The sequence below is a fragment of the Fopius arisanus genome, unplaced genomic scaffold, assembly GCF_000806365.1.
Source record: "Fopius arisanus strain USDA-PBARC FA_bdor unplaced genomic scaffold, ASM80636v1 scaffold00036, whole genome shotgun sequence".
NCBI lineage: Eukaryota > Metazoa > Arthropoda > Insecta > Hymenoptera > Braconidae > Fopius > Fopius arisanus.
This window is the reverse complement of record NW_011887775.1, coordinates 114,599-135,388: the sequence shown is the minus strand read 5'-3', so window position 1 is coordinate 135,388 and position 20,790 is coordinate 114,599. Positions and strand designations below refer to the sequence as shown.

At 42.6% G+C, this 20,790-nt stretch overlaps 2 protein-coding genes across 3 annotated transcripts in view; one reads left to right on the top strand and one right to left on the bottom strand.

The window, feature by feature from the left end:
* Positions 1 to 1,648: 1,648 nt before the first annotated feature.
* On the bottom strand, positions 1,649 to 12,501 carry PsGEF (Protostome-specific GEF). The gene is made up of 14 exons (XM_011303950.1): positions 12,262 to 12,501; positions 10,925 to 12,194; positions 9,903 to 10,137; positions 8,867 to 8,921; positions 7,304 to 7,588; positions 6,704 to 7,012; positions 4,984 to 5,399; positions 4,633 to 4,845; positions 4,022 to 4,378; positions 3,808 to 3,919; positions 3,077 to 3,465; positions 2,718 to 2,939; positions 2,311 to 2,647; positions 1,649 to 1,902 (listed from the first exon to the last, which is right to left on the bottom strand). The coding sequence occupies exons 1-14, from the start codon at positions 12,499 to 12,501 to the stop codon at positions 1,660 to 1,662; spliced, it is 4,683 nt and encodes a 1,560-aa protein (XP_011302252.1). The 3' UTR covers positions 1,649 to 1,659.
* The window catches only part of LOC105266066 (paired mesoderm homeobox protein 2), a 38,964-nt gene continuing 25,525 nt past the window's right edge, over positions 7,352 to 20,790 (top strand). For both annotated transcript variants that reach the window (XM_011303954.1, XM_011303953.1), the window contains exon 1: positions 7,352 to 7,435. The gene's annotated coding sequence lies outside the window, so the exon portion shown is untranslated. The remainder of the gene's footprint in view (positions 7,436 to 20,790) is intronic.

Below are 20,790 nucleotides of genomic sequence, written 5' to 3'. Positions count from 1 at the left end.
ATTAAATGAGGGGAACTGATGAAAACACGCAATATCGATGGTGAAAAACAATGGATAAAAATGAAACATCAAAAGTTTAAAAACTTTGCAACGTACATCTGTTATTCTCCGACGATTTTCTACCCTTCTATTTCCAACCCTTTGGGCACCCTCCGATGGAAAATAGAATGCTCGTGATAAGCTACTGCCTCTGCTGAAGAGCAGAGTTTTTGGGATGGGCATTAAACAACACAGCTTTGAACAAATAGTACAATTTATTCGCTTCAAGACTAATAATCTACCAACAGTAACGCTCACTTCTCTCACATCCAATTTCCTCACTCTTTTCATCTTATCGCAATTATTTCGAATCAGCGTGGCGTAAAACATAGGTGGAAGAGTTGTTTTTTTTTTCGAGTGCCGCGTTTGATCAGTCGTGCGGACCTACATAATTTAATACCTCAACGTCGCAAATAATTACATTAATAATCATTCTGCCAAATATAACGGAGATTTATCGGCTAGTGAAAGAAGTGATCAAGTACAAACATCTACAGCAACTTGTCAGTACTGATGAAGTTTCTGAATCAATCTTTAGGCCGCTTGTTAGACCGATTTCTTCCCCCCATTTATCAATTAAATATTCTCCTTGTTTTACCGATAATTACAGAAAACACGAGCAGTGTATGAAATTCATGAGGAAAATCTATCTATGAAGTCTTCTAATTGCATTCGTGGCTCCGTACGAATAGTAATTGGCAAAAATTGGCCTATACCTATTATCTACCAAAATATCTCGATAACAAATTAAGAGCGGCATTTCGAGTATTATCAGAATTAATCTTAATATTGTTTATAACGATAACAGCCCTGAAGTGTATAATTGAAAGACCTCATCCAGCTGATTATCATCCCTGGACGTTAATTGAATTATTTTAAATTATCATTCCCGATTTAATCATTAATCTGGACATTACAACGCTGGGATTGTGCTCCGCACTCAACAGTACAACAATCTTTTGATTGTAAGCTTCACTTTCCTTCGGATGAGCTAGCTCTCCTTCGACTTCTCAGCTTCCAGAATCTTCTGTCCCTGGAAGTATGATGAATTGAGATTGTATTCTGGCCTCTTCCACGGTCTGACATGTAGATTTTCAAAAATTTTGAAGCACGCTCCTCCTGGGACTTGTCCGTCGATTTTCCACTGAGAAAGCTGAGTAGCTTCATGCTGCGTCTTCGTATTCTCAAACGATTGAGAAAAGTCGTCTCCTGCGGTCTGGCACTGACGGGCTCATCAGCGTCTTCCTCGGATACTTCATCAATCCTTTCTGATGTTCTTCGAAGAGCTTCGAAGTGCCTTCTTCTCTCGTGCTCCATATCCATCTTTCGCAGTCTTCTTCTTTCCAAGAGCCTGTAATTGGGCTCGCTTTCATCACTCGAGCTACCACTCACGGACGTCCTCATCGACGGAAAGATGATCTTACCGCCCTCTAGGAGGCTCACGCGTTTCTCTTTTTTGTCGGGTGAGACAACTTGGACGGAGTCCTCATCGACGTCTGACAGTTTTCGATGAAGATCCAGTATCTTTCTTCGGAAGTCCTCGTCCTCCTGGCTCAACTGCTCAAAGATCTTCGAGCGATCTTGACTCTCGTCGACGTCAGAGGTCGCCTGCAACCTCTGTCACCACCATCCTACTTGGTGTTTTCCACTTCCTGGTGAGTCCTCCTCCTCTGGTAGCGGCTCTAATCGCCTACGGCCCAGAAAACAACGTAGCGATGATAAACTACCACTGCCAAGTAGCTGCTCCATGGTTATCTCTGGTAAGCTGCTGTCCTCAGAATCACCGCTCTCGTCCGGATCGTCGTCTGCGTTGAGACTCAGGCCATAATTATCCTCACCGATGATGTTGCCGTTGATGGACGGCTACGGAAGTCACAGGTACAACAGGCTCGCGCTAATGATTCTTGGCAAACAGAGGGCAAGCGATTTTTGCGTCATGCAGAGGCGTGCCAAGCTTAATCTATACTAGATCATGGTTATTTTGGTGTTGGAAGGTACAGGTTGGAGTGCTCAGAGCGATACTGGCATGATTATCAAATGATTCCTTCTTATTATGAGAAATTGTGATGTCAATGACTGGCTAAAGCTAGAACAAGTGCCGAACATATACGCCTAGAAAGAGAATGTCCTTTTGAAACTTCGAAGAGGACCAGGAGGTTTCAAAATATAACAAAATTCAAAATGCAAGTTCCCCATTCAAAATGAGGATCGAACTATTGCTGAAGGTGTTGCTGTACCTTCAAACATTCAAGATCTTTCAATGCTACCTACTGGACTAGCTGTGAAGCTTTCATCGTCAGGGCCTCCAGAAGTTGGTGTACCCCATATGTCATCACCGGAAGTGCCTCCAGAAGTCGTCCCTTCCTCATCATTAGGATCCAATGAGAATTCAGTTCTTTCTGGTGGCACCGGAGGCTGCAGAAGGTATCCACCCACTCCTTCGCCCAGCTGCTCCAGAAAGACCATTTTACTGACGACAAAGCTACTTGCTCGTGCGGTCCACGATCGAAGACCAGATGGAGGTGACTCCAGGTTGTCGTCTTCGGTCTGTTCATCCACGTCATCATCCTGATCTAGACTGCTCATAGTACCGAATCGTCTCAGGGCTCTGCAGATCAAAGTCATGAGATCAGGGAACAGTTCCAAGGGTCAGGATAGAGCAATCGTGATGGTAACACCTGTAGGGAGGCTCTCCATCGCAGTCCAGGTCGTCCTCGCTACCGTCCTCCGTATTACCATCAGCTGGAGTACAGTTTGCACTATTTCTACTAGGACTATCGTGACTACTATTCTTCAGTCTGTGGGTTGTGCAGAGATCTGGGGTTGGCGGCAGCACTGATATTTTAGGCGGAATCGGTGAGAAGGGATCTCTCACGAGTGGAGGAGTTGGACATCCCGATCTGAAATTCCAGATACAAAACCGTTACGAAATGAATTCTTTCAAAAACTAAAAACACTCATGAATTAGTCGCATTGAACAGAAGCTCGAATTCAATGTTACAAAGGTCTACTCTAGCCACAACACGAAAGACTCCACCTGTGGCACCTTCGGCAGATGTTGATGGATCCACCGGATGTCTCTTTGCTGAAGATATTCCCGTTCTTCCTTGCATTAACATTGCTTGACTTGACAGTACTCAGGCTTGCACTCGAGGTCGTACTCTGCTGTTCGGGATCTGAACTCGGTGCTGTTTGCTCCTCTGTATTTTCGTGAATCTGAACATTCGTCGATGATTCACGAGGTGCACGTGCCGCCAACTCTTCGGCTGTCCATTCCTCGAGGGCAACCTCGTGGTCTGGTGGTGGGGCGTGATGGGAATTTCTAACCCACTGAGCTAAGTGATTGTTCTCGTGATTCGAGGGACTTGATTTCAGGATGCTCTCTAAGGTGTCATCAGGTTCGTGCAGCTTTTTGGATAGACTAATCTGTATTGATGAAGGAGAAATGGCAATTCAACTGTGTTACGATATTTGAAAAAAAGGCGGAAAAGCTCAATTCTCGAAATCAATGATGAAAGCGGGTAAAAAATTTGAGAAAACTATTAAATCAATGGTTCACACCTCGTGAATCTTTCCACGACAGAAAAAAAATAGTTTTAAAACGAAGACGTATTAAATCATCGCCTTAAAAACACGAGGTGAAGAAGAGTGAAACCCGCCATATTATTCATCAAGTTCTGAGCATGCGCAATCTTCACATTCGTTCTTATCGACACGTGAGAAGTGAAAAACAAAAAGCAACGGCCTTTTAATATACTCCTGAATTACCTGAGGGCTTGCTGAGGAGTCACCAGCTGTACCGTACTCGCTCCTCACAAAAGGTCCCTCCTCCGGGCTGTCTAGGTTCGGCACTCCCCCACAGCCTGTATTCACATAGATGCTAAAATGGGAAGAGCCAGAGGGAAAAATTGAAACCAAAAGACAGGCAGGGATTACACTTGGGAATGATAAATAAAATCACATCGTTACAAGGACAACTCACATCTGCCGCTGGAGCAGATTGTGCCAGACAGCTTTCTGTTCGGGACTGGGTGCTCGAAGAACGAGGACCCGTCGTCGAGCTCTCCCATGAGGACTGCAACCTCCAGACTGCACCACCTCGACGTGACCGTTCTCTCTTGCATCTGGAGTTATTGCCACCTGGAGTCTGAACTCCGTCGGTCGTTTTCTGACCGTGAAGCATGCCTCGGCGATGTTAGATAGGCGGAGGGGCTCCTCCGTAACGAAGAGAACTCGATCCCTGGATACCCTCGCGAAAACTAGAAGGTCGGTCAGAAGAAGTGCCCACGAGGGCTGAAGACGACGACCTTCGACCTTCGCCAGAGCTCCACCAAAAAGCCTTTAGGAGAATTTTGAAAAACTTCAGGGAATTATGTAAACAGCTGTTGAAAAGTTATTCTCAAGTACCCTGTGACTACCGTAAACTTCTAGAACTACTTCCTTTGACGTAACTAGAGTCGTCTACACTAAAGAACTTCAACAACTGGATCAAAAGCTAGAAGGAATACTACTTCCTGAATAAACAAGTGAAATTTGCAATTTGATGAGGAGTTAATTCAAACTGCATTTCCTTCTCTCAACAAAGGAACAAACCATTGTCTCCCGGGCTGTGCAAGTGTAAAAGGTCTGCACTTGGCGAAGACTAGTCTAGACTCAACTTCTTGGAGACTGAGAAGCGGTCGTCCTGTGTCCCTCGGTGGCTCCATTACCCCGGCATTGGCAGTGGCTTCTCGATACCCCTGAGCAAGATCCCTCGTCTTCTGACAATTCCTCGGGGAAGCAAGGCACAACAGCCTCGTCATTTCTCTAGAAACGCCCAAAATAACAGCTAGTAATTGCAGTGGATTTTTTATTTGAGTCAAGCTAAAGAATCGTGTTTCAACTTGATTCAGGCTGACTTCTTTGGATAAAGGAATCAATCCCTGAAGACTGGTGGTTCCTCACCTATAGTGCTCGAGGGGCAGCAGGAGGACCCCAGTGAGGTCAGGGCGTCGTTTGTGGGGTACTGCTGGCTCAGCCACCAGTTTCGCGAATGCTGTATTGCGGCGCAGAGCCACCAGGAGGCAACATGCCCTTTGGAGGCCGCTCAAGTATCTTCGGTAGCTGGAGGTTATTCTTGGGACTCGCGAGAGGTAGCTCTCGATGCCGCCACCCTCGTCCCGAATTTCCTCGGACAGTCTGAAGAGGTCCTCGAGGTTTTGGAAGAGAATCGCGTGGTCTGTACTTGAGAGAACATCTTTTCGCTCGGCCAGGGGAATTGAGAAGCGGGAGACTCCGGTTTTTAGGACTCCCCAGTAGCGGGTCTCACGGACCGCTAGCTCTTCCTCTGGGGAAGCGTCCGGCGACAAGTTGGGGAACATCTGGAGGTAATTTTGGGTTAGGGGAAGAGCTCTTTCGCTCATTAATCGTTTGGAGGATTTCGTTGTTATTGGCGTAATTTATGTAAAAAAGATGTATAAAATATTTTTTTATACATATTTTTCAATATTGAAATTCCTCACTATTTCGAGAATTTATTTATTCAGTCTCGCTGATGAGTTTTGTTGCGTCACGTTCTTCGGGGATTTAATCTCAAACTTCCCCAATTTTCATGTTTTTCCTGTTATAATGAACTCCGATGGAGTTTTAATGAAGCGGAGTTGAATACAAATCAAAGAGGTTTGAAATTCTGAGATGAGAGCCCTTTTCATCCTCAAAAACTCAACAAACTAGGTCAATAGATTTTTATTACTCTAACATAAAGGCTAATTATCCTTCTAGTTTCTCTCTAAAAACTTGAAAACTCTCGACTAGAAGTTTTTCTCGACTAGCTATTGTATCAACTCTCTTCTAAATTCTATAGCCCATACATAAACTAATAAATCAGGCACTTATTTTACGATTGGGAATGGGGTAATGGATAAAAAACAAAAAAAAACACTTTTTATGGGTTTTAAACAAAAGTTCTTGGCAACAAAAATAAGAACAAAGTACAAAACATAATCTCACTCTCGAATCCGATGTTTCAAATTGTTTTTTCTCAACATAAAAAAAAAGTTTCAACGTCACAATTTTCACGAGCAAGTGAAAAATCAATGAAAAAACACGGAATTGTGATTATAATTTTTAATTAATATTAATTAATAATGGTAATAAGCTCTTTCCCACGCCACGTTGTCGCCCAAGTTTCCAATGCAAGAAAGAAAAATTATCGCGTATACAACTGAAGGATTTTTATTCTCCTTTTTTGAGCACTTGATCAATAACTTAAGACGAAACGTATGGATAACACAGCGCAATTTCTCGGTGTTAATCTCCCTCGATCGATTATAATCTACGGCTTTTATTTATTTATTTACATCTGGGGTTGACGTATACAAACACATCGAGGTGACGATCAACATCGAGAACTCGGTTTAAAGTATATAAAATAAATAATAAAAACTGACGAAGCGCTCTGAGAATAAAAAAATGAAGTAGCAGACTTAAATATAAATGTAACACAGCGTTTTATCTCGCGTTTCGTGAAACATAATGAAAATTATTTTTCAAACGAAAACGGAGAAATTTCATTTCGTAGTGAATTTTCCCGGTGGAAAGGTTAATTTAAAAATAAATAATTGTGGACGAGGTGAGTTTCCAATAGTTTGGAAAATTTGGTCTAGACTAAAACTCCCGTACCGACCTCGGCGGTGAAGGTGACGTGGTGGCCGTTGGAGTATTCCATGTTGGGTTGTAAACTGACGTTTGTGAAACTCGGTCTGTGGGCGTTTGCGTGTCCACCAGCTCGACGATACACCTCGAGGACGAGGTGAGTTGTGGCGGATTGAATGAGACCCAAAATATCCTCTCGGGGACGTATCACCACGTTTGACGTGTCGACGAAAACAACGTGATCCCCTGGTCGTAGACCAGCCCGTTCTGCTGGACTTCCTGGATCCACTCGCTCTACTCGAGGGGGACGGCCCCACGAGAGAGAAAAACCCCATGGCACCTGAAGTCATTTCAATCTCATTAGGAAAATTGAGACGAGAAATTGAAGGAGAATATCATCTCGATTTTATTCCCACCGATTACACAACCCTCATTTTCATAATTAATCTCAATTATTCCTTCAGGCGATTTAATTGCGTTCGTAGGAATTTTAATTATCGAAATTTATCGCGAATGAACAAAAATTGATTTGCACATTCAATTGATTGATTGGAAATTAATCACATTACAATTTATTAATTACAATTCATTGAATTAATTTCTGTTTAATTGAATTTTCAGAATGCAATACCTGATGTGGACCACTCTGTCGTACAAGTCTTCTCGTGATAGTACAAGGTGTTCTCCCACCCTTAGCTGTGAATCCAGGGTGGAGTGGTAAACCAGTTGTCGGATCTATTGGCTCGAGTTCCAGATGCCTTAGGTAAGTGAGATCATCTGCATTTGTATTGTTGTTGTCTGCATGATCTCCATCTTTTGACAGTGGCGGTGATACCGCACACTCTTGTGGTACACTCGAGTACGGTGTACTTGTATTTCGACCAGAACCCACTTCCAGAGGGTGCCATGTCGCTTCCTGAAGACAATTTATTATAACTATAAATGTCACGGTGAAAACAGTTCTTGGATAAACTCATGAATCTTTATCGTTTTCCTCATTGATTTTTTATGGGAAAACCGAAGGGTAAAAATATCTGGGTTTATTGGAGCGCAAGGACTAGGAAATAGTTCGCATTGAATTGGTGATGGTGCACTAGTTCCCGCCCTTCTTTACGAATTCATGACTTTCTCCCAAGAGTTTTCCTCGTCTGTGGAATAACATCCCCGCAATTCTTCAAAATATCTCGCGAACGGCTATTTCTACTTGAAAATGTGATAAGACTTTTTTCATAGGTGAGAAAATTTCCAACGAAAATGGTCTTATCATTTTTCCACTTTGGCCCACTCAGAACTGACAAAATTACAAATTTTCCCAATCATTTCTGTCACGCGGAAAATTCAATCAATCGCGATAAAAAAAAATTAATTATCACCTTAATCACGCGACTCCATCTTCTTCCCCTCAATACACAGCGAATATCTTTAGCAAAACACCCGCGACGATAAATGCTGCACAGTAAATCGCGACGACAATCATTTTTTCTATTTTTACACTTGATGTGAAAACTTATCCCCGAACTTCTCACTCAATCACTGGTCCACGATATCCACTTTTATCCAATTCCGCGGTGAACGTCAATCCCACGATTGAGGAGAACTCAATCCTCTTTTCTCGGTATTTGGTAAATCCACTTGGACGGGATTAATAATAATATTTAATTGGAGCTAGAACTTTCGTACTGCACACGACGTTGACGTGTGAGCATGTGAGGAGAGAAGGGGCAAAAATCCAGCGCCCGTGGTGACCCGATAATCGACTTAACCCTGACCTCAGACCCGGGGAGGAAGAAGGGAAGAGGGATTCAGAGGATAGGGATGTAATTAGGCATCTGATCCTATGGGATTTATCCCGGGTTGTTTCACAAATGAGATACATCTCGTGAAAGTATAGAAATAAATCGAGGAAACGAACCGACAAATATTCATAATAAATTTCGAAATCCGGGAGTTTAACTTGAAAATTGCGCAATCCACTAATAATCACGTGAACAATCAATAAAAAATCAAAATTAAATAAAATACACTATAAGATCATTCAATACGAATAATTCATTCACTAAAATCTTTTTTTTTTTGAACACAGAATAGAAATTCCAATAGACCAAAAAAAATCAGTTCAATTTTCATTTTCATTTTTACATATTATTTACTTTCGAATAACCAAAAAAAATATTTAAATATTATAATTTCTCACCTTATCCTGTGCCAAGGGGAGGGGTAGAGTCATGCAGCCCAGCAGTTCGCTGCGCCTGAAAGGAAAAAAAAAATCTCTTATTAAATTCTCGTTCTCTCCTCCCCCCAGGGAATTTATCTCCTCGTTTTGTTCACTTCGTTAGTAAATAAATAGATAGAAACCCGTGATAAAAATCCAGTCCCCTAGTCGATTTGTAAAGGACCTCTTCGAGATGTGACCGTAGATTTTTCGTTTTTTGTTCGCACGTGGCTAGATTGCCATGCGCATGTACCAGAAAGCAATCGATTTCCCCTCCGCCTCGGTTCAACCTGGGATGTTAGGACTGTAGAGGAATATTCCCCAGATCCACGCTTCGGGGAGCACACGTGAATCGAATGGCATAAAGGGTTTTCATGTATTTTTATCTCTCTTTTTGAGGGGAAGATCAAAGTGGGCGAATCGATGATCAACACGGCTGGTAGAATCCTTTAGGGTTTTTTATTTTATTTTGGGGGTCAGTCTTTGTTAGGGGTTGAGGCGTCTTTTGACATTTCAGAGGTGAGATTTTATCACGGGATTATTGAATTTTAATCCGGAAAAATATGGTGCTTAATAATTCAAATGAATCAGTAATTCTCGTCAAATCCAAACCTCTCCCACATTTCCGGTTCGTGCAATTCGAAATTCAAATGAACAGAATAGATAAATAAAAATTTCCAACATGCCCGATCTGTATTCACAAAATCCATCAGTTGTTCGTGGATTTTAAAAGAATTCCAATATCTTATTACTCTCGATAAGTCGAAAATCGATGATAGTTTTTTTCGAATTTCCTCCCAATTAATTCGTATAAATTTCTGAGTTAACCAATCGAAGTTAATTGTCCAATTTATTCCAAAAACTTCAATAATAATCTTTACTTTTGCCACGAGTTCTTTATTATGTGCAATGTGATATATCAAATGGACTGGATTTGTCAGTAATCGATTTCACAGTATCTCTCCCCACAAACCGTATTAATTCCCGCACCTAAACTCAACCCTAAATCCATATTTACCTCGCTCTTCGATCCCTGTGCCAAACGGCAATATCGAGTGATGTAGCTCTTGCTGTGCAGTTGTTATTAGTCGGATAAGGTAGAATCAGTGTCTCATGAAAGACTGGACTCGGTGTTGCACGGTGAACAGCTGTGCGTTTAACAACACCTTCGCCACAATGATTTTTTATGCTTGCCTTAACGTATGCATGAATCGGCCCCTCATAAGCTCGTCTCAAGTCTCTGCATCGAATCACTAAAACCAGAATCCATTACCTCAATTAAATCCTCAAACAAAATAAAAAACAAGGCAATTAAATATTTCTTCTTTTTATCGTCATCCAATTATGCTATTTATATCAGTTCTCGTTGCCCGAGTGGGTCTTGAGGACAAGGCTGAGGAAATTCGAAGGGCAATTACGTAATTACAGCAGGGGGTTATGCCTCGTTAACTGGGGAAAAAAAATTTAACTTTTCGTGACTTGAGATATCGGTTATCCACGAGAGTTTAATTTACCAGCACTTAATTGTCTTCACTCGTCACTGAATAAAAAATAGAATAGCGCGGAATGGAAGTGAGAGCAATTGCCGGTGGAATTTATTGCTCGTGGAATATATGTTCGGCCATCTCTACGGAATTTTGGAAATTTTTATTTTTTTTGAGACTGACCGTAGTCCGGGGGACAACGATGGCTGTGGGTTACTGGCACACGGTACCATGGAAGTCGGTGTAAAACCCCTCTTCTGTGATCTCCTTGGTTGGATAAAACGAGGGAGAGACTACGCGATTGCGCGATGATGGTGCGGGGTTGATTTTCACGGTACTGTCACATCGCGATTTTGTGCTGTTGTCATCGAGACTATTTTTTCGTGCTCCCATTTCGGTTGATGGACAGTCACGGAAAGCGGTGGCCGTTATGAGGAATAACGGAGAAATGAGAAATAATTTTTAAGAGGGTAGAGTGGAAGGTTTTGCTTTCTTCATAATAACGATCCATTTCAATTTTCAATTTATTACAAAGAGATTATCAATTCCGGCTCACCTCTGACGTGAATATAATCCCCAATGACATTGTACTCGATTTCGATGGATCCCCTGGAGTGTCCCCTGGGTGTGCCAACGTCGGGACTGTACTTGAGACACCTCCTGACAGTGGCAACGAGTGGTGCCTCAGGTGTTTCAGTTACCGAGTGAAGCAACGAGCTCTTGGAGCTCGGAAAGTCATCCATTAGTGAGGACTTGGGGCTCTCCAGCTCCCAGAGATTCTTTCCAGTATCGTTGCTCTGACTGAGTTCAGTTTTACAGACAGTTCTCTCCCCAAACGTTGAATCCAAGTCCGTCTCCAAAGCAAGTCTCTTGACATGCATATTGACAGCCTGAACAGGCTCCTGAAGCTCCAGGATTCTGCGTTTTGTACCCGGACTGACGCTATCCTGCCTCTTCCTTTTGGAACTCGAAGCCTTGTCGTTGCCCTTTCGCTTTCTTCTGATACCCCGCTGCCTCCGCAGCTTGAATTCACCATCTGAATCATTCGAGGGTGATCTAAACGCCCAGGACATGGGTGATGGATCCTCCAAGAGTTGACTAGCCGATGACACAGAGCTGTCATTATGGGGTTTGTCCTCGTGGTTCATCGTTTCAACCAATTCCGGGCTCTCGGCCCTTCCCAGAACCTTCCGACGCTCTTCAGAGTCCCTCAAAAGGATCTCAGCAACCGTCTTCGGGTTGTTCTCCTGATTCGTCAATACTTCCGTCACTGTATTATCCATGTTCTCGAATTTGTCTTGATCTAGCTTCAAGTGAGCTAGCTTTCCTGCTAGGGGTGTCTCCTTCACGGCGAAGGGACTCTTCCCCTTCGTGTGATAAGGTGTCTTCAATCTAGTGTGAAGTTTCGTGATCTTCGCTAGTTTTGGATGACACGTGCTCTCTGAATTCCTGGAGAACAATCTCGATTTTGTGATAAAGGGAACTTTGTTTGCTTCCATCACGTCTTCAGGACTTCCAGCGACGGATATCTGTTGGAAGAAGTCGGAGACGTGCGATTGGAGATTCGCTCTTGCCTCGTTCATGACGTTTTGAGGGAGCTCGTTGTTATTGAAGGATTTTTGATAGGCGACTGGTAGGATGGCAGGGTCAGTTGGGAGAGTGGAGACGTTTTGGTATTTTGTCAGGCTCTCGGGGTTGAAGGTGAGAGGACCTATATCCGTGTCTACCCGGGGGGTACTTTGGTAGAAGCTCTCGGTCTTCGGTGAGTCCTGCTGGTCTTCTGATATTGACTGACGCTTTGAGCAGCGAAGATTTGGCTTTGTCGCCTGAAATAGAGAGTTCGGGGTTAGGGGCCTCTTCTGGGAGGGGTTCAGGAGATTATTTATTACTCACGTTGAAGTAAGCTCTCAAATCACTCCCATGACTCCTACATCGTCTCCGTCTGACACTAGCTAGGCTACCACTGCTCTCAGTCCCATCGTCCTGCATCCCTGATACTTTTGCCACACCCGTTGGCGGCGTGTTTGACAAATCTCTAAAGGGTCTGCGAGTTGATTTGTCCATTGCTGAAGACGTTCCGTGGGGTGTCGAACTCGTCGTCGACAGCGATCTGGAGACTGTCCACTTCAGCATCTCTGTAATAAATGAAATCTGTGCTCAGTACCAAGTCTTGATTCATAACTGACGACGATCTGGAAAAACTGTGAGAGAAAATGGAGAGAGGATTTGGAGGTGACAGATGTTGGAGATCATCTGGGAGACGACGGAGAGGATCTCGTTAAGACACTCGACGGGAAGAATGACAGAGAATTAAGGGGTATTTAATTATAACTGAAAATTGTATCGAGATGATGGAAAACAGACACTCCCGGGGTAGACCCCCAAACAATGGTGAAGCACCTGTCGCAGCATACGGGAAACAGCAAAACAGGTGAAAGCCGGATAAACAGAAAATACCTCAGACACATGTGTACACCTGAGGCATGTTCCCCTTGAACTTCAAGGTTTTTACGAGCTACCACTGTCTCCACATTTAGGGAATAATAGATCTGTTAAAAGGCACCAGCAAAAGCATGTTGCGGCGCTGAAACATGAAAAATTACGGTGGATATGGAAATGGGGGACAATGAAGTACCTGTTCCCCGGAAAAGACCTGCTGAGAACATTTGCGGCAACAATGAAAACTAAACGAATTTTTTTCAGTGAGTTTTTCAGTTACGCATCTGTCATTTCCATTATTTCCCGAAGAATGAGTTCAATACGTTTCTCTCGTTTTGCAACAGCCCCTCGTAATTATTAATTAGTGCTTGAACAAATTGGGGGAAAACAGAAGTTGCATTTGTCCGCAACCATGAATAATTCACTCCAATCATTCTCTCCCCCCTGACCTTGAATTAAAACGCGAGTAATAATAATAAACTCATGCGCATGATTATGATCTTCAATTTGCCAGTGGCGAGACCCAATTACTCATATTATGAAGCAAGAATTTCTTGAAAAAAATCATTCTCTGCGATCTAAAATTAAACTTTATAAAGAGTAATTATATTTTATTGAATTTTCCATACAATTAAACGTTCTGCAAATAGAGAAAAAAAGTCCGCTGATAAAATCTCGCGGTCAAGTGTTGACGCCTCGTCAAAAATTATACCTTTCGCCCCCAAAAAAATTCTCACAACAATTCAGTTCGTTGCGCGAAAAAAAAAAAAATTGCATTCCCATGCGAAAAAAAAAAACCTGGGGACCTGAAAAGAGAGACCAGCAGGTTTCAACTTTTAACGGTTCCTCTCGAAGGGGGGTGCACACTGCGAACAGCCCCCCATTGTCCCCCGGGAAAATGGAGCGGGGGGTAGATTGCCATACGCTAAAATCCGTTCATTTGCATACGAGCAGCCATTGGCACACGCGCACCTCCAATTTTGCTCCTCCTCTCCCTCCCTCCCTCCGCGCACATTTTTCGAGTGTTGGAGAGGTTATGTCGCACACATGGTGGAGAGCCCTACGTTTATCCTCATTTACACGAGTGCGTGTAGATTACCGATGGTTACGAATGTGTGAGTGGTTGCGACACATGGGTTAAAGGGGTTGGATAAAGGGTTTTTGTTGAGTGGAGGCACCTGCCCATATGGTATAACCTCTACTTTGCGGTACGCCATCTGGTTGAGTGCATCTATGTTGAGGGAAATGAGGAAAGTATCTTGATTCTGAATATCTTCGGGTCCAACGCCTTCAACTTCCGGGGGCGGCAGGGGAGAACGGGGGTTTCTCAGTTTTGGGCCCTGGTGCGCGTGCCGGTTCCACCCGACTCACTTTGGAGTGAATTATCTCGGGAAATTATCGTTTTTCTTATCAATTCTCTAGTTTAATTAGTAGGTTTCTTGTTGATGGATTGAGAAGTAACTTATGATATCTTTAATTGCGGGAAATGGGGGCATTCTTTGGGTAGGGGTCGGGCCCCCCCTTTGCTTCATATTGATATGGAATAGTAACGACGATATCACGTAGACAATTGGTAGCAGGTTGCCTTGGGGGTACGTAGACACTCCTAGATGACTTTCTAGAGGAAAAATTAGCCCCCTCGGGGGGTCTGCTCTCTCTCTTCAAGTGCAAGTTTATGGATATGGATTTATTGTAACTTTAATAGCGACAATTTGCATAATTGCGACGATGAATCGAGGGAACAAACCTCTGGGGGGGCTTGGACATGCCCCCGGGGGTATCACACCGTCGGGAACACCTGTGTGGGATAATTTCAAATGCATTTTGATAGGTTTTTTGTTTTCGGTTTATGAGCGATCGTTATCGCAAGCTTTGTCTAACGGTCTTGTGTCTCCACTTGGGGTACGAGCATTCGACAATCGGGGGTAATTAACATGATTATCAATCATTCGGGAATATCGGTTGAAAATTTTCAACGGAATTATCAAAATAATCAGATCAGAAAGTTATTATTGCTGTGAATTTTTTTTTGCCGATTCAAGTTTATGTTTGATATTCGCGATATCCTATTCCATCGAAAAATCGTTGCCGTAACCCACGAAAAAATCCCCTAAAACCGCGATAATAAAAATGATTTCTCGAGTGTAGCTGATTTAGTTCCCATTGTCATTCGATCCATATATCATATTTTTCCTCACACATTTAAACCCTCACAATAGACCCAAAAACAGGTAAATATGTATAACAGCGACAGGTTTAACCTCGACGTGAATTCACATCAGCGAAACCCTAGAGAGAAATAGTATATATTTTTTTGTCTGAATGGCAGAAGAAGAAGAGGTCGAGTAACGAACAATTATAAATCTAGGGGGCTATAAAAATCCCCGTCTTCATCTCATTCTTTTTTCCTTTCGTTTCACCCCCCTGAACAATGCTTTTATTGTACAGTATTTCTTTTTCACTATTTCTGTCTACCTTTTTCGGGTTTCGGTCCGTCCTTTACCACGGGGAGAATCGCGAAAAAGAAGCCACCGAACATTAAAAGAGGCGAGGAGAATAAAACACACGAGAACGACCGTTATAGCCCTCTCATTCTCCCTTTTTATTATCCCTTTTTTTTTATTCTATCATCTTTATATTCTCGGCTAACCAGTGGTGTCGGCTGAACCCAGGTCAAGGGTATCCACCACAAAATTACAGGGTATAACCCGTAAGAAGATCCCGGAATGCCATTACAGATCATAATCACGAAAATTTCACCTGAAATTATGAGAGACCGGTGAGAAAGCGATGGAAAAAGATAGAGAGAGAAAAATAAGGAATACAAGGGAAAATTCTTGCAGCAGGAAATACGAGGGCAGTTGGTGACAGCTACCCCAGATAATTCATCAACTGTCATTAACTGCACGGCATCGTTTTGGGTCACGGAGCCACTCGGTTCTCACAGCTCTTGTTCTTCGAGGCATTAGTGTCATCCAGAATGTCATAATGAATCGCGAGATGATTATCGAAGGAAATACCGAGAAAGTATAACTCGTATGGCGACAATTGACACCTGTCAAGGGAACAGTCCCAGACCAAAACAGCATTTAGAGACAGCAGATGATGCTGACACTGACATTTATTGAAATTTGAAAGACCAAGGATCATTTCAAGATTTTGGATGACAAGGCGGAACGAAGTGGAAGTGAAAGTGAAACGAGAAGGTATGAAGAGAAGGAAGATTGTTTCTGTCATTGTCATTTACCCTGATGAGGCCTTCGAGCTGGTGATAATGACGTAATAGATAACCCAGAGTCCTCATCCTCTCTGAAAACAAAGACAGATCTCAGGTATAACGTAAATGGAGCGACGGTTGATGTTTCTCCGATGCTCGAGGGGGCAGAGGAAGACACTGCGAATAAAAGAGAGGATAGAATGGAGAAAAGAATAAGTGTACGAGGTATAAAGAGAGATTTTGTGATGAATCTGGTCTCGTTTAGATGGAGAAAAGGTACAAGGAGAGAGAGAAAAGAATGAAGTGGGGGATAGAATCCGCGTTGTGGAATCAGAGGGTTCCTTGGAGGCATAATCGTGGGGTTGGGGAGGGCAGGTGAGCAAAATTCTCACTCTGTCTCACTTCATTCTCCATACCTGATCCCTTTCATTCTTTTTTTTTTTCGGGGGTCTGAGTGTGCCAAACACAACGGGGAGTCCCGAAAAAAAATTTCACCAACACTGGGTTTTGCTTGTTGGGAGGAATAACCCATCGCGAGATGCTTTTATTTCGGCTGCGGATATTCGCGGATTCGAGTTGAGGGGATTTGGCTCATTGTTTTGGATGTTTAGAGGGGGCTGGGATGGTGGGAATGCTGATGAGATTTCGGCTCGGCTGTTAGGAATTGATAATTTCACTTGGAATTGATTTTCGAAACAATTACTATGAGCTAACATCTTAGACTGTTGACAAGCTGTCTGGAAAAACCAGTTCTAGTTCACGATTACCGTTTTCTTTTTCAAGACTTGATTGTTCAGTAGAACAGATTGTCATGATGACATGCAATATTTTCGAAAGCTTTCCGACCACTCTTTCAACAGCAAGTGATTCGGTAAATAATCCCCAGGAATGGTCTCTTCCCTCAAAATCTATATCAATTTTCAAAGGATTTCATGGAACTGAAAGGATTGAAAGGATTCGCTTTTAGACTTCATCTGTTCAATTTCAAACTGATGACAAGCTATCTGAACGAATTAGTTCCAGTTCGCTTGAAGGTTTGCCCGAATGTGAGTTTGTCACTCCAACAGCTGACGAAATTCCGCCGAACATTTCATTCAAACATTAAGATGTAGAAATCCATCGCTCTTTCATCCCCCGGATCGATTCCCAATACTGTCCATCGAGGAATGACCACAAACCCCTCGGCCTAATTGCCTGTGACTAATCCAATCAATCAATCCGAGAATCATTTACCATGCGCACCACGTGCCGTCTACGGCTCCAAAAACATCTAGACTCCTCCCCGGGTCCCAGAATCCTCTCGACAACCCCCACATCCCGGGGCCCAGGGGAAACTGTCGGATTAAGTTCGAAGACGACTTACAGACGTTCGAAGGGCACCACCTGCCTCAATGTCCTGCGCGTTCCCATGAGAAAAAAAAATATGAGAAGTACCGAAATAAAAAGGGCAAGGTTCCCTTTAAAAAAAAAAGTTGACGAGAACCGTCACGATGAGGGAATAAAAAGAGGTTAGGTCTAGTTTAGCATATCCAGAACAGCCGAAACCAGTCGCGTGTTGTATATCGGGTGCACATGGCTCCTTTTCTAAGGTTCTCAAAATTTTTTAAAGGTTATGCATATGCATCAACCTCTTTATTCCCTCGTCTCATATTCTTTTTTTTTCTCCACTTCTGTCCCTTTCTCTGGAATCTCTTTCTTTTGCTCTGGTTCACTCGTACCTAGGGCAGGTTCTGTGAATGTTAAAGAGAGTCAATGTTGGGGCACGTAAAAAGTAAGACCTTGGGACAATGTGACCAGTATCCAACAGAGAGTGGGATAATCATTTAAAGGACCGGACGGTGGCCAGCGATGGGGAGGGGTTGACTTGCGATTTTTCTTTTCAGTAGTTGCGAGGATGTGTGGAGTAAGGATCATAAGAATACCGTGTCCTGTGAAAAATAAGGGCTTGCCCTCCTGTCCCCGAAAAACGCGTTTCTATAGGCCTTCACGGCTATGGGGACTAAGTCCTTTTCGGAGGTTTGATTCTTTTTAGGTTAGACTTACGGCAGATGTAACTCGCGCATGCGTTCGCCATCGTCTTTTTAACTTTTTTAAGGGGCGATGAGTTTTTTTAGGGTGGAGACTTCTTCGGGGAGTCTTGAGATTTTCGGGGGACCACGGGCTCGAGAGTATCAGAAGTTTCGTAAATTTCATTGAACGAATATTTTGTGCATGTTTGGGATACATCGGGAAAAATATTGACAGCGATAAAAAAAAATGTCAGTGTCATATTCTTAACGAGAATTTATGGAAATGCAGATTGGAGGTTTTGTAAAAAAAAATCGTTGGATTTTTGGGAGGGGAGATGTCAGGTTGATGAATTCTTATCGGATACAGATGTTTTTCGGGGGATTCGAGTGGCCCTTGCAGTCGGCATGCAACACTTGTTTTTCTTTCCCTGGCCCTTCCCTTATTTTTTTTCCCCTCTGTCTGGAGATTCCGGACTATAAAACTCGAAATGTCGTTGGAGTTTTGGGTGACATTGGGGGGAATGTCTTTCTTCGGGCTTTTTTCAGGGCACGTGCGAGACATTCGCGGGTTGATCAAATGACAATTCTCGTCTATATTCCTCAACAATCCCCGAAAGCTCCCTATTTATCCAATAATTCAAAGATCACGGGTAAATATCCACGTGAGAATTTCTCACATTCGATTCTTTATTACTTGTTACGGGATTATTCTCATGATCGGTTGAATCCATTGGGGAATTATGATGGTAATAAAAATTAATAAGAAGGCAAAAGGTGGAAATTCCCTCGGGTCGGGCTGTTGTTCCCTATTGAATTGGCAAGATGTAGATGGCGATTAGCATACAAGATGCGTATAAAAAGTATCGCGGAATGTTATGCGGATCGTGGATAGAAAGAAATGAGATGTATAGTTAAAAGTGCACGTACAACCCCTCTCAGCCATGCGTGATAGGTGCTAACGTACAGGTACTGACATTTTCTGGAGTATGAAACGGGGGCCATTAATGTTGAGTGCCCTTCGCGAAAAATACCATGTGGTGGGGTGAACCGTTGGGGGATTTTTCAAAATCGCAACGATTTTTCCTCTATCGACAAACAAATTTATTCCAAAATAAATCATCAAAGTTGAAAATTCAAATTCATTCACATCATTTCAAGATACAACTTCAGCTACGTCAAATATCAATTTATCTAACAAACTATTAGTTTTAGAAAGAAACGTCAAAAGACCTTTTTCATGGAATATTTAATTAGCTAGAAATAGTTTCTTTAACATTTCTCCCGTAAATTAATGGCTTCCTAGATAAAACAATAATAAAGGGAAAAGGTAAATGGTAAATTTAACTTGATCACCTCTCTCCTGAAGTGGCATATTTTTTTAATGAAAATCAATGAATAGTAATTAATCGACAAACTTACTTAGTATATTTCCAAAAAATTCGAATGTACATCCACAGTTTCGATGAAAATCACCACAAACAGTTCTAACTAATCCACTCACAATTTGTTAATTTTCCGGGGATCAATTTTGTTTATCGAAAATTGAAAAAAATTATTAATTTCTGACCGCGTGTGGACTAGATTCCCGGTGGCATGGCAACGGTGTGCCGTGGATAATGTGTCAGCACAACCGTGCGCGACAACGACTGTTGTACCACTGAGGGTAGAGGGGCAACCCTAGGGGCCTTATGTAGCCTCTGGAGGGTGGGGGGTTTTCCGATCGGGACCGGCTAGTTTAAAAAACCCTCCCCCCGCGGCCCTTCGTCGGGTGGAAACCGACCTGACCACTACAGACCACTCCAATACCAATTCCCCCATGTCTATTTTTTTTTATATCAAAATGATTCGGCATTTTTAGAAGAGACTCTTCATAGTCTAGTGGGTGACTCGGTTTTCTTTTTTATTTGGAGGAAAAATGATCCCGTGATAGTGCAATTTTTTACTTCTTCTTTATCCCGGAAAACCACAAAAGTAAAGTGTCACCCATTTTTTATTCCCAATTTTTCAATTGATGTGATTGAATTTTTTTTTTATACGAAGGAAAAATGTCCTCATTTTTTATTTTGATGATTTATTAGAATTGTTGATTAATGGGTCCATTTAAAAAATTGCAACTGTCTAATTAAGCGAGAGAATTCTCCCAACAATGAACTTCACCTTCCACTCCAGAAAATGCTAATTACCCGAGTGATAAACGACCCCACGACAACACAAAACTCCCCAAAAGGTGCGAAAGGGTGAGATTACAACCGTTGATTAGCCCCACAAACCGTGCAGTGCCAAATTTTTTTTAATAAACTGTCACGAGTACTTTCAAGAGGTCGAGATTTATGTGGAGCAAAATCCGACCGTCCCCAGAATAATCGATCTATGTTCTGTCATCACCGGAGAAAATCCGCCAGGTAGAAAAAAACAGCGGGTCCCCAGGTATCGCTTTAAAGAAAAATAACTCAGGTTCCGTCAAATCGCAGCAATAATAGTCCCAATTTTCTCCGTTACACCCTCGCATCGGATTTTTCATAAACAGCTGAGTCGGCTCAAGTCAAATATTCAAAGTTCATCATTCATTTTTCTAACTATCAATGTGTCGTATATTACGCACTAAATACTTCCTCCAGACAACAATTTCTATGGTACCTTTGATATCCAATAATTTCTTCGACTGTTGGGTCCAGTGACCAACAGTCCTAAACCAACATAATTACACATGCACCCTTTATCGTCCGAATTTTCATAGCGAGAGCCCAGGGCACCTGA